The sequence below is a fragment of the Pseudophryne corroboree genome, chromosome 3 (genome assembly GCF_028390025.1).
Source record: "Pseudophryne corroboree isolate aPseCor3 chromosome 3, aPseCor3.hap2, whole genome shotgun sequence".
Lineage (NCBI taxonomy): Eukaryota > Metazoa > Chordata > Amphibia > Anura > Myobatrachidae > Pseudophryne > Pseudophryne corroboree.
The window spans coordinates 480,226,473-480,239,369 of record NC_086446.1 but is presented as its reverse complement, the minus strand read 5'-3'; the positions used below and the strand labels follow the sequence as shown (position 1 = coordinate 480,239,369).

The following is a 12,897-nucleotide window of genomic DNA, read 5'->3' as shown; positions in this document are numbered from 1 at the left end:
ACTTGTGATCTGAACCCAGTTAACAGTATGATAAACGCAAAGGAGCCTCTGAAAAGATGGCTCACAACAATAATAACCCGAATTTTTGTAACAATAACTATATACAAGTATTGCAGACAATCCGCACTAGGGATGGGCGCCCAGCATCCACTACGGACTACGAGAAATAGATTTATCGGTAAGTAAAATCTTATTTTCTCTGACGTCCTAGTGGATGCTGGGACTCCGTAAGGACCATGGGGATTATACCAAAGCTCCCAAACGGGCGGGAGAGTGCGGATGACTCTGCAGCACCGAATGAGAGAACTCCAGGTCCTCCTCAGCCAGGGTATCAAATTTGTAGAATTTAGCAAACGTGTTTGCCCCTGACCAAGTAGCTGCTCGGCAAAGTTGTAAAGCCGAGACCCCTCGGGCAGCCGCCCAAGATGAGCCCACCTTCCTTGTGGAATGGGCTTTTACTGATTTTGGCTGTGGCAATCCTGCCACAGAATGTGCAAGCTGAATTGTACTACAAATCCAACGAGCAATCGTCTGCTTAGAAGCAGGAGCACCCAGCTTGTTGGGTGCATACAGGATAAACAGCGAGTCAGATTTTCTGACTCCAGCCGTCCTGGAAACATATATTTTCAAGGCCCTGACAACGTCAAGCAACTTAGAGTCCTCTAAGTCCCTGGTAGCCGCAGGTACCACAATAGGTTGGTTCATGTGAAATGCAGAAACCACCTTAGGTAGAAATTGAGGACGAGTCCTCAATTCCGCCCTGTCAGAATGAAATATCAAGTAAGGGCTTTTATACGATAAAGCCGCCAATTCTGACACACGCCTGGCTGAAGCCAAGGCTAACAGCATCGACACCTTCCATGTGAGATATTTTAAGTCCACAGTGGAAAGTGGTTCAAACCAATGTGACTTTAGAAAACTCAACACCACATTGAGATCCCAAGGTGCCACTGGAGGCACAAAAGGAGGCTGTATGTGCAGCACCCCTTTTACAAATGTCTGAACTTCAGGTACTGAAGCCAGTTCTTTCAGGAAGAAAATCGACAGGGCCGAAATTTGAACCTTAATGGACCCTAATTTTAGGCCCATAGACAGTCCTGTTTGCAGGAAATGAAGGAAACGACCCAGTTGAAATTCCTCTGTAGGGGCCTTCTTGGCCTCACACCACGCAACATATTTACGCCAAATGCGGTGATAATGTTTTGCGGTTACGTCCTTCCTGGCTTTGACCAGAGTAGGGATGACTTCTTCTGGAATGCCTTTTTCCCTCAGGATCCGGCGTTCAACCGCCATGCCGTCAAACGCAGCCGCGGTAAGTCTTGGAACAGACAAGGCCCCTGCAGTAGCAGGTCCTTTCTTAGAGGTAGAGGCCACGGTTCGTCCGTGAGCATCTCTTGAAGTTCCGGGTACCAAGTCCGTCTTGGCCAATCCGGAACCACGAGTATAGTTCTTACTCCTCTCCTTCTTATGATTCTCAGTACTTTTGGTATGAGAGGCAGAGGAGGGAACACATACACTGACTGGTACACCCACGGCGTTACCAGAGCGTCCACTGCTATTGCCTGAGGGTCCCTTGACCTGGCGCAATATCTGTCCAGTTTTTTGTTTAGACGTGACGCCATCATGTCCACCTTTGGTTTTTCCCAACGGTTTACAATCAGGTGGAAGACTTCTGGGTGAAGTCCCCACTCTCCCGGGTGAAGGTCGTGTCTGCTGAGGAAGTCTGCTTCCCAGTTGTCCACTCCCGGAATGAATACTGCTGACAGTGCTATCACATGATTTTCCGCCCAGCGAAGAATCCTTGCAGCTTCTGCCATTGCCCTCCTGCTTCTCGTGCCGCCCTGTCTGTTTACGTGGGCGGCTGACGTGATGTTGTCCGATTGGATCAACACCGCCTGACCCAGAAGCAGAGGTTTTGCTTGACTTAGGGCATTGTAAATGGCCCTTAGTTCCAGAATGTTTATATGAAGAGACGTTTCCAAGCTTGACCACAGGCCCTGGAAATTCCTTCCCTGTGTGACTGCTCCCCAGCCTCTCAGGCTGGCATCCGTGGTTACCAGGATCCAATCCTGAATGCCAAATCTGCGGCCCTCTAGTAGATGAGCACTCTGCAGCCACCACAGGAGAGACACCCTTGTCCTTGGCGACAGGGTTATCCGCTGATGCATCTGCAGATGCGATCCGGACCATTTGTCCAGTAGATCCCACTGAAATGTTCTTGCATGGAATCTTCCGAATGGAATCGCTTCGTAAGAAGCCACCATTTTCCCCAGGACCCTCGTGCACTGATGCACTGAGACCTGTCCTGGTTTTAGGAGGTTCCTGACTAGCTCGGATAACTCCCTGGCCTTCTCCTCCGGGAGAAACACCTTCTTCTGGACTGTGTCCAGAATCATTCCTAGGAACAGTAGACGTGTCGTTGGAATCAGCTGCGATTTTGGAATATTTAGAATCCACCCGTGCTGACGTAACACTACCTGAGATAGTGCTACTCCGACTTCTAACTGTTCCCTGGATCTTGCCCTTATCAGGAGATCGTCCAAGTAAGGGATAATTGAAATGCCTTTTCTTCGTAGAAGAATCATCATTTCGGCCATTACCTTGGTAAAGACCCGAGGTGCCGTGGACAATCCAAACGGCAGCGTCTGAAACTGATAATGACAGTTTTGTACTACAAACCTGAGGTACCCTTGGTGAGAAGGGTATATCGGGACGTGGAGATAAGCATCTTTGATGTCCAGAGACACCATATAGTCCCCTTCTTCCAGGTTCGCTATCACTGCTCTGAGTGACTCCATCTTGAATTTGAACCTTTTTATGTAAGTGTTCAAGGATTTCAGATTTAAAATTGGTCTCACCGAGCCGTCCGGCTTCGGTACCACAAACAGCGTGGAATAATACCCCTTTCCTTGTTGCAGGAGGGGTACCTTGATTATCACCTGCTGGGAATACAGCTTGTGAATGGCTTCTAGAACTGCCTCCCTGTCGGAGGGAGACTTTGGTAAAGCAGACTTCAGGAAACGATGAGGGGGAAACGCCTCGAATTCCAGTTTGTACCCCTGCGATACTACCTGTAGAATCCAGGGATCCACTTGCGAGTGAGCCCACTGCGCGTTGAAATTTTTGAGACGGGCCCCCACCATATCTGAGTCTGCTTGTAAAGCCCCAGCGTCATGCTGAAGACTTGGCAGAAGCAGGGGAGGGCTTCTGCTCTTGGGAAGCGGCTGCATGGTGCAGTCTTTTTCCTCTTCCTCTGCCCCGGGGCAGAAAGGAGTGGCCTTTTGCTCGCTTGTACTTATGGGAACGAAAGGACTGAGATTGAAAAGACGGTGTCTTTTTCTGCTGATGTGGAGTGACCTGGGGTAAAAAGGTGGATTTTCCAGCCGTTGCCGTGGCCACCAGGTCCGATAGACCAGCCCCAAATAACTCCTCCCCTTTATACGGCAATACTTCCATGTGCCGTTTGGAATCCGCATCCCCTGACCACTGTCGCGTCCACAACGCTCTTCTGGCAGAGATGGACATAGCACTTACTCTTGATGCCAGGGTGCAAATATCCCTCTGTGCATCACGCATATATAATAATGCATCCTTTAAATGTTCTATAGTTAACAAAATATTGTCCCTATCCAGGGTATCAATATTCTCAGTCAGGGAATCCGACCATGCGACTCCAGCACTGCACATCCAGGCTGAGGCGATTGCTGGTCGCAGTATAACACCAGTATTATGTGTATATACTTTTTAGGATATTTTCCAGCCTTCTATCAGCTGGTTCTTTGAGGGTAGCCGTATCAGGAGACGGTAACGCTACTTGTTTAGATAAACGTGTGAGCGCCTTATCTACCCTAGGGGGTGTTTCCCAACGCGCCCTAACCTCTGGCGGGAAAGGATATAATGCTAATAATTTTTTAGAAATTAGCTGTTTTTTATCGGGAGAAACCCACGCTTTTTCACACACCTCATTTATTTCCTCTGACTCAGGAAAAAATATTGGTAGTTTTTTCTCACCCCACATAATACCCTTCTTTGTGGAACTTGTAGTGTCAGAAAGGTTCAATGCCTCTTTCATTGCCGTGATCATGTAACGTGTGGCCCTACTGGACATTACGTTTGTCTCGTCACCGTCGACACTAGACTCAGTATCTGTGTCAGGGTCTGTGTCAACCCACTGAGGTAACGGGCGTTTTAGCGCCCCTGACGGTGTCTGAGACGCCTGGACAGGCACTAACTGATTTGCCGGCTGTCTCATGTCGTCAACAGTTTTTTGCAAATTGCTGACATTATCACTTAATTGTTTAAATACAATCATCCAGTCAGGTGTCGACTCCCTAGGGGGTGACATCACCAACGCAGGCAACTGCTCCGCCTCCACATAATTTTCCTCCTCATACATGTCGACACACGCGTACCGACACACAGCACACACACACCGGGAATGCTCTGATAGAGGACAGGACCCCACTTAGCCCTTTGGAGAGACAGAGGGAGAGTCTGCCAGCACACACCCAGCGCTATATATATATATACAGGGATAACCTTATATAAGTGTTATTCCCTTATAGCTGCTGTTAATTATTGTTATTTGCTGCCAACAATGCCCCCCCTTCTCTTTTTTACCCTGATTCTGAAGCAGGACTGCAGGGGAGAGTCAGGGAGCCGTCCTTCCAGCGGAGCTGTGAGGGAAAATGGCGCTTGTGTGCTGAGGAGATAGGCTCCGCCCCTTCACGACGTCCTTATCTCCCGCTTTTTTGTGTAAAATGGCAGGGGATTAAAATACATCCATATAGCCCAGGAGCTATATGTGATGTATTCTGTTTTGCCACCTAAGGTATTCTGTTATATTGCGTCTCAGGGCGCTCCCCCCCCAGCGCCCTGCACCCTCAGTGACCGGAGTGTGAAGTGTGCTGAGAGCAATGGCGCACAGCTGCTGTGCTGTGCGCTACCTTAGTCTGAAGACAGGATGTCTTCTGCCGCCGATTTCACCGGACCTCTTCGTCTCTTCTGGCTCTGTAAGGGGGACGGCGGCGCGGCTCCGGTGACCCATCCAGGCTGAACCTGTGATCGTCCCTCTGGAGCTAGTGTCCAGTAGCCTAAGAAACCCGATCCACTCTGCACTCAGGTGAGTCCGTTTCTTCTCCCCTTAGTCCCACGATGCAGTGAGCCTGTTGCCAGCAGGACTCACTGAAAATAAAAAAACCTAACTAAACTTTTATTCTAAGCAGCTCAGGAGAGCCACCTAGATTGCACCCTTCTCGGCCGGGCACAAAAATCTAACTGAGGCTTGGAGGAGGGTCATAGGGGGAGGAGCCAGTGCACACCACCTGATCCTTAAGCTTTTATTTTGTGCCCTGTCTCCTGCGGAGCCGCTATATCCCCATGGTCCTTACGGAGTCCCAGCATCCACTAGGACGTCAGAGAAAAGGTGATTCCATTACTGCTGGAATTGCCCTCTATGGGGGATATACTATTAGCAGTGGCAATTTACCACTGCAAACAGATTCACCGGGTGCTATCCTATTAGCCCTGATGCCTCCACTTCTCGGGGATAATGCTTCGTGTGCCTCAGGCACGTGAAGCATAATCCCTGAGAAGCAGCCGTACAGAACCGTGATAACATAACACGGATCCCATGTGTTATCACCCGCAAACGGTATTTATTTTGTTTTTTGACGAAAGAAACAGAATTTAATAGGGTAGCCCGATACGCACCATGGAGATAAAATCATGGAAAACATACTCTTTTTTTCCGTCTGAAAATAAATGAATGGGGCTAACAGGATACCCCCTATGTTTCTATGATAGCACAGGGCATAGTGAATCAGCTGCGTTAAATAATCATCCTTGGGTGTAGGAGAGAACCTAGTGCAGAGAGAGAGCTATAGTACATGATCACACCTGCACTGACTTCCTCTTTACCCCAAATCACTCCTGCTGTGAAGTGTGGAAAAAGATAGAATAGGAGGGGTGCAGCCCATAAAGACCATGCTTTATTACATGGGGCACTATTGGGCCAGCTTCTTCCGTACCTCATACCTCTCCTCTTCTGCTGTGTAGCGTTCTAGAGGTCAATGTCCCAGTTGAAAGAGAAATAGTGCATAGACAACAGGCTATAACACATGCTCGCTCCTGGGTGAACATGTTCATGATGGAGCTTTTTCCTACATAGATACTTTAGTGCACAAACTTTTAATTTTGTCATCAATTGGACGTTAAACCTGGTGGATTGCAGCACTGTCTCTCCCTACAGATCCATTTTACACACCTGGAATTTAATTGCTGTAGATCATTGCAAGCTGCATGGTAGGATGCCTCCACTTCGGTCTTCTCCTGAGATAACTTCTGACGCTGTAGATTGCTGCTTTCTGCCTCCACAGTCAGTTGCTGAACACGGCCTTCCAGCTCCTTCACAGTTTGCGCCTGTAGGACAGAACAGCATGATGCATGTCACTCACCAAATAGTCCAAGCAAAACATCGCCAGTGAGAAATAAATGTCTATAGGGCCTGATTCATGTTTGTTAGCACAGCAAAAATAAGATTTTACTCACCGGTAAATCTATTTCTCATAGTCTGTAGTGGATGCTGGGGACTCCATAAGGACCATGGGGAATAGCGGGCTCCGCAGGAGACTGGGCACTCTAAAGAAAGATTTAGTACTATCTGGTGTGCACTGGCTCCTCCCTCTATGCCCCTCCTCCAGACCTCAGTTAAGGAAACTGTGCTCGGAAGAGCAGACATTATAAGGAAAGGATTTTGGAATCCCGGGTAAGACTCATACCAGCCACACCAATCACACCGTATAACTTGTGATACACTTATCCAGTCAACAGTATGAACAACAACAGGGCATCAACAATGGATGCCAACATAACATAACATAACCCATTATTAAGCAATAACTATGTACACGTATTGCAGAAAGTCCACACTAGGGACGGGCGCCCAGCATCCACTACGGACTATGAGAAATAGATTTACCGGTGAGTAAAATCTTATTTTCTCTAACGTCCTAGTGGATGCTGGGGACTCCGTAAGGACCATGGGGATTATACCAAAGCTCCCAAACGGGCGGGATAGTGCGGATGACTCTGCAGCACCGAATGGGCAAACTCAAGGTCCTCCTCAGCCAGGGTATCAAACTTGTAGAATTTTGCAAAGGTGTTTGAACCCGACCAAGTAGCAGCTCGGCAAAGCTGTAAAGCCGAGACCCCTCGGGCAGCCGCCCAAGTAGAGCCCACCTTCCTTGTGGAATGGGCTTTCACTGATTTTGGATGCGGCAATCCAGCCGCAGAATGAGCCTGCTGAATCGTGTTACAGATCCAGCGGGCAACGGTTTGCTTTGAAGCAGGAGCCCCCAACTTGTTGGGGGCATATAGGATAAACAGCGAGTCAGTTTTCCTGACTCCAGCCGTTCTGGCTACATAAATCTTCAAAGCCCTGACTACATCTAGTAACCTGGAATCCTCCAAGTCACGAGTAGCCGCAGGCACTACAATAGGTTGGTTCAAATGAAAAGATGACACCACCTTTGGCAGAAATTGGGGATGAGTCCGCAATTCTGCCCTGTCCATATGAAAAACCAGATAAGGGCTTTTGCATGACAAAGCCGCCAATTCTGACACACGCCTAGCCGAAGCTAAGGCCAATAGCATGACCACCTTCCACGTGAGATACTTTAGCTCCACGGTCTTAAGTGGTTCAAACCAGTGGGATTTAAGGAAACCCAACACCACGTTGAGATCCCAAGGTGCCACTGGTGGCACAAAAGGAGGCTGAATATGCAGCACTCCCTTAACAAACGTCTGAACTTCAGGAAGAGACGCCAATTCCTTTTGTAAGAAAATGGATAGGGCCGAAATCTGGACCTTTATGGATCCCAACTTCAAGCCCATAGTCACTCCAGACTGTAGAAAGTGCAGAAATCTGCCCAGTTGGAACTCCTCTGTAGGGGCCTTCCTGGCCTCACACCAAGCAACATATTTTCGCCATATGCGGTGATAATGCTTTGCTGTCACGTCCTTCCTAGCCTTTATCAGCGTAGGAATAACTTCTTCCGGAATGCCTTTTTCCGCTAGGATCCGGCGTTCAACCGCCATGCCGTCAAACGCAGCCACGGTAAGTCTTGGAACAGGCAGGGCCCCTGTTGCAACAGGTCCAGTCTGAGAGGCAGAGGCCATGGGTCCTCTGTGAGCATTTCTTGCAGTTCCGGGTACCAAGGCCTTCGTGGCCAATCTGGAACAATGAGTATTGTTCTCACTCCTTTTCTTCTTACGATTCTCAGCACCTTGGGTATGAGAGGAAGAGGAGGAAACACATAGACCGATTGGAACACCCACAGTGTTACCAGGGCGTCCACAGCTATCGCCCGAGGGTCTCTTGACCTGGCGCAATACCGTTGTAGCTTTTTGTTGAGACGGGACGCCATCATGTGTACCTGTGGCAGTTCCCATCGATTTGTAATCTGAATGAAAGAACTTCGTGATGAAGTCCCCACTCTCCCGGGTGAAGGTCGTGCCTGCTGAGGAAGTCTGCTTCCCAGTTGTCCACCCCCGGGATGAACACTGCTGACAGTGCTTGTACGTGATTCTCCGCCCACCGAAGAATCCTAGTGGCTTCCGCCATCGCGACTCTGCTTCTTGTGCCGCCCTGGCGGTTTACATGAGCCACCGCGGTGATGTTGTCTGACTGAATCAGCACCGGTTGATTGCGAAGCAGGGGCTCCGCTTGACTCAGGACGTTGAATATGGCCCTTAGTTCCAGGATATTTATGTGCAGACAAGCCTCCTGACTTGACCACAACCCTTGGAAGTTTCTTCCTTGAGTGACTGCCCCCCACCCTCGGAGGCTCGCATCCGTGGTCACCAGGACCCAGTCCTGTATGCCGAACCTGCGGCCCTCGAGAAGGTGAGCACTCTGTAGCCACCACAGAAGAGACACCCTGGCCCTCGGGGACAGGGTGATCAGCCGATGCATCTGAAGATGCGATCCGGACCATTTGTCCAACAGATCCCATTGAAAGATCCTCGCATGGAACCTGCCGAAGGGAATGGCCTCGTATGATGCCACCATCTTTCCCAGGACTCGCGTGCAGTGATGCACCGACACCTGTTTCGGTTTTAAGAGGTCTCTGACTAGAGTCACAAGCTCTTGAGCCTTCTCCGTCGGGAGAAACACCTTCTTCTGGTCTGTGTCCAGAATCATGCCCAGAAAGGGCAGACGCGTCGTAGGAATCAGCTGCGACTTTGGGATATTCAGAATCCAGCCATGCTGTTGCAACACTTCCTGAGAGTGCGCTACGCTGATCTGCAACTGCTCCCTCGACCTCGCCTTTATGAGGAGATCGTCCAAGTATGGGATAACTGTGACTCCTTGCTTTCTCAGGATCACCATCATTTCTGTCATTACCTTGGTAAATATTCTCGGTGCCGTGGAGAGCCCAAACGGCAACGTCTGGAATTGGTAATGACAGTCCTGTACCACAAATCTGAGGTACTCCTGATGGGGCGGATAAATGGGGACATGCAAGTAAGCATCCTTGATGTCCAGAGACACCATAAAATCCCCCTCTTCCAGGCTTGCAATGACCGCTCTGAGCGATTCCATTTTGAACTTGAATCTTTTCAGATAAATGTTCAGGGACTTTAAATTTAATATAGGTCTGACCGAAACGTCCGGTTTCGGTACCACAAACATTGTGGAATAGTATCCCTTTCCCTGTTGAAGAAGGGGAACCTTTACCACCACCTGCTGGAGAAATAGCTTGTGAATTGCCGCTACCACTACTTCCCTTTCTGTGGGGGAAGCTGGCAGGGCCGATTTTAGGTAACGTTGAGGGGGCATCACCTCGAATTCCAGCTTGTATCCCTGAGACACAATCTGTATAGCCCAGGGATCCACCCGTGAGCGAACCCACTGGTGGCTGAAATGTCGGAGACGCGCCCCCACCGCTCCTGGCTCCACCCGTGGAGCCCCAGCGTCATGCGGTGGATTTAGTGGAAGCCGGGGAGGACTTCTGTTCTTGGGAACTAGCTGTAAGGTGCAGCTTTTTTCCTCTACCCCTGCCTCTAGCAAGAAAGGAAGCACCTCTGACCTTCTTGCTTCTTTGTGCGCGAAAGGACTGCATTTGGTAATACGGTGCTTTCTTAGGTTGTGAGGGAATATATGGCAAAAAGTTTGACTTCCCAGCCATAGCTGTGGAAACCAGATCCGAGAGACCGTCCCCAAACAATTCCTCACCCTTGTAAGGTAACACCTCCATGTGTTTTTTGGAGTCTGCATCACCTGTCCACTGCCGAGTCCACAGGACCCTCCTGGCAGAAATTGACATTGCATTAATTCTAGAGCCCAGTAGGCAAATGTCCCTCTGGGCATCCCTCATATATAGGACAGTGTCTTTTATATGCCCCAGGGTCAGCATAATGGTATCCCTGTCCAACGTATCCATTTCCTCAGACAGATTATCTGTCCACGCTGCTACAGCACTACACATCCACGCCGACGCAATTGCCGGCCTCAGTAGAGTCCCTGAATGTGTATAAACAGACTTCAGGATACTTTCCTGCTTTCTATCTGCAGGATCCTTTAGGGTGGCCGTATCCTGCGACGGCAGGGCCACCTTCTTAGATAAGCGTGTGAGAGCTTTATCTACCCTAGGGTAGGATTCCCAGCGCACCCTGTCCTCTGGCGGGAAAGGGTACGCCATAAGCAACCTTTTGGAAATCAGGACTTTCTTATCTGGGGAATCCCACGCTCTTTCACATAACTCATTTAACTCATGTGAAGGGGGAAAAGTCACCTCTTGCTTTTTCTCCCCATACATATAAACCCTCTTGTCAGGGACAGGGTTTACCTCTGATATGTGTAAAACATCCTTCATCGCTATAATCATGTAACGTATAGCTTTTGTCATTTTTGGTTGCAATTTTGCATCATCGTCGTCGACACTGGAGTCAGAATCCGTGTCGACATCTGTGTCAACCATTTTGGATAGTGGGCGCTTTTGAGACCCTGAGGGCCTCTGCGCTGTAGGATCAGGCATGGGTTGAGACCCTGACTGGCCCGAGGTATCAGCTTTATCCAACCTTTTATGTAAGGAGTTTACATTATCATTTAATTCCTTCCACATATCCATCCAATCAGGTGTCGGCACAGTCGGCGGCGACACATCAGTCAACTGCACTTGCTCTGCCTCCACATAGCCCTCTTCGTCAAACATGTCGACACACACGTACCGACACACCACACACACAGGGGAAGCTCTAAATGAGGACAGGACCCCCACAAGGCCTTTTGGAGCGACAGAGAGAAAGTATGCCAGCACACACCCCAGCGCTATATAACCCAGGGATTACACAGTAACTTAGTGTTTACCCAGTAGCTGCTGTAATATTATTAATGCGCCTAAATTTATGTGACCCCCCTCTCTTTTTTACCCCTCTACCGTGATTCTGCAGGGGAGAGCCTGGGGAGCTTCCTCTCAGCGGAGCTGTGGAAGGAAAATGGCGCTGGTGAGTGCTGAGGAAGAAGGCCCCGCCCCCTCAGCGGCGGGCTTCTGTCCCGCGATTTTTTTTTTTTTAAATAATGGCGGGGGCTCATACATATAACAGTGTCCCACTGTCTATATGCAGCTTTCGCCAGGAGGTATCAATTGCTGCCCAGGGCGCCCCCCCTGCGCCCTGCACCCTACAGTGACCGGAGTGTGTGGGTTAGTGTGGGCGCAATGGCGCACAGCTGCAGTGCTGTGCGCTACCTCATGTGAAGACAGGAGTCTTCTGCCACCGATTTCGATGTCTTCTCCGTTTCTGCCGGCTTCTGTCTTCTGGCTCTGCGAGGGGGACGGCGGCGCGGCTCCGGGAACGGACGACAAGGTCAGGTCCTGTGTTCGATCCCTCTGGAGCTAATGGTGTCCAGTAGCCTAAGAAGCGCAACCTAGCCGCAGTTAGTAGGTTTGCTTCTCTCCCCTCAGTCCCACGTAGCAGAGAGTCTGTTGCCAGCAGAAGCACTCTGAAAATAAAAAAAAAACCTAACTAAAATACTTTCTTATTAGCAAGCTCAGGAGAGCTCACTAAAAGCACCCAGCTCTGTCCGGGCACAGATTCTAACTGAGGTCTGGAGGAGGGGCATAGAGGGAGGAGCCAGTGCACACCAGATAGTACTAAATCTTTCTTTAGAGTGCCCAGTCTCCTGCGGAGCCCGCTATTCCCCATGGTCCTTACGGAGTCCCCAGCATCCACTAGGACGTTAGAGAAATAAAGAACACAACTGGGGCAAAACCATGTTGCACTGCAGGTGCGGCAGATGTAACATGTGCAGAGAGAGTTAGATTTGGGTGGGGTGTGTGCAAACTGAAATCTAAATTGCAGTGTAAAAATAAAGCAGCCAGTATTTACCCTGCACAGAAATAATATAACCCACCCAAATCTAAATCTCTCTGCACGTTTCATCTGCCCCACCTGCAGTGCAACACCGCCCATATTCGCTTTCATTATGTTTGATAATTGTGGTGCTATTACATCTTTGTTGAGCTGCACTGCATAAAGAGCACTGGTTACACACATAGTGGAGGCAGACTTTTTTGGTTGAACTGATATTCATATGAACAGCTACAATTATGTGATTTCATTTGTTTGCAATAAACTTATTGGGCGCATCATCACGATTATTGGGGGAGGGGGGTTAGGGTTAAGCACCCCTGGGTAGGGTTAGGTTGCGGGGAAGGTTTATGTTTAAGATGAAGAAAGGGGGGGGGGTGTTAAAATTAGGCACCACCAGAAAGGGTTAGGATTAGGCTGCAGGGGTGGTGGGGTTAGGATTAGGCTGTGGGAAAGGTGGGTTAGGGGATTAGGGATCAGAGGTACCTTACTTTATTAGGCAGTGTCGTGATTTCAATCTCCCGA

At 49.4% G+C, this 12,897-nt stretch overlaps 1 protein-coding gene across 1 annotated transcript in view; it reads right to left on the bottom strand.

The window, feature by feature from the left end:
* Window positions 1-12,897, bottom strand: part of CEP112 (centrosomal protein 112) — a 733,320-nt gene that overhangs the window by 476,693 nt on the left and 243,730 nt on the right. The window contains exon 14 of the mRNA XM_063960841.1: window positions 6,266-6,420. Coding sequence (XP_063816911.1) covers window positions 6,266-6,420 — 155 coding nt within the window. The remainder of the gene's footprint in view (window positions 1-6,265; window positions 6,421-12,897) is intronic.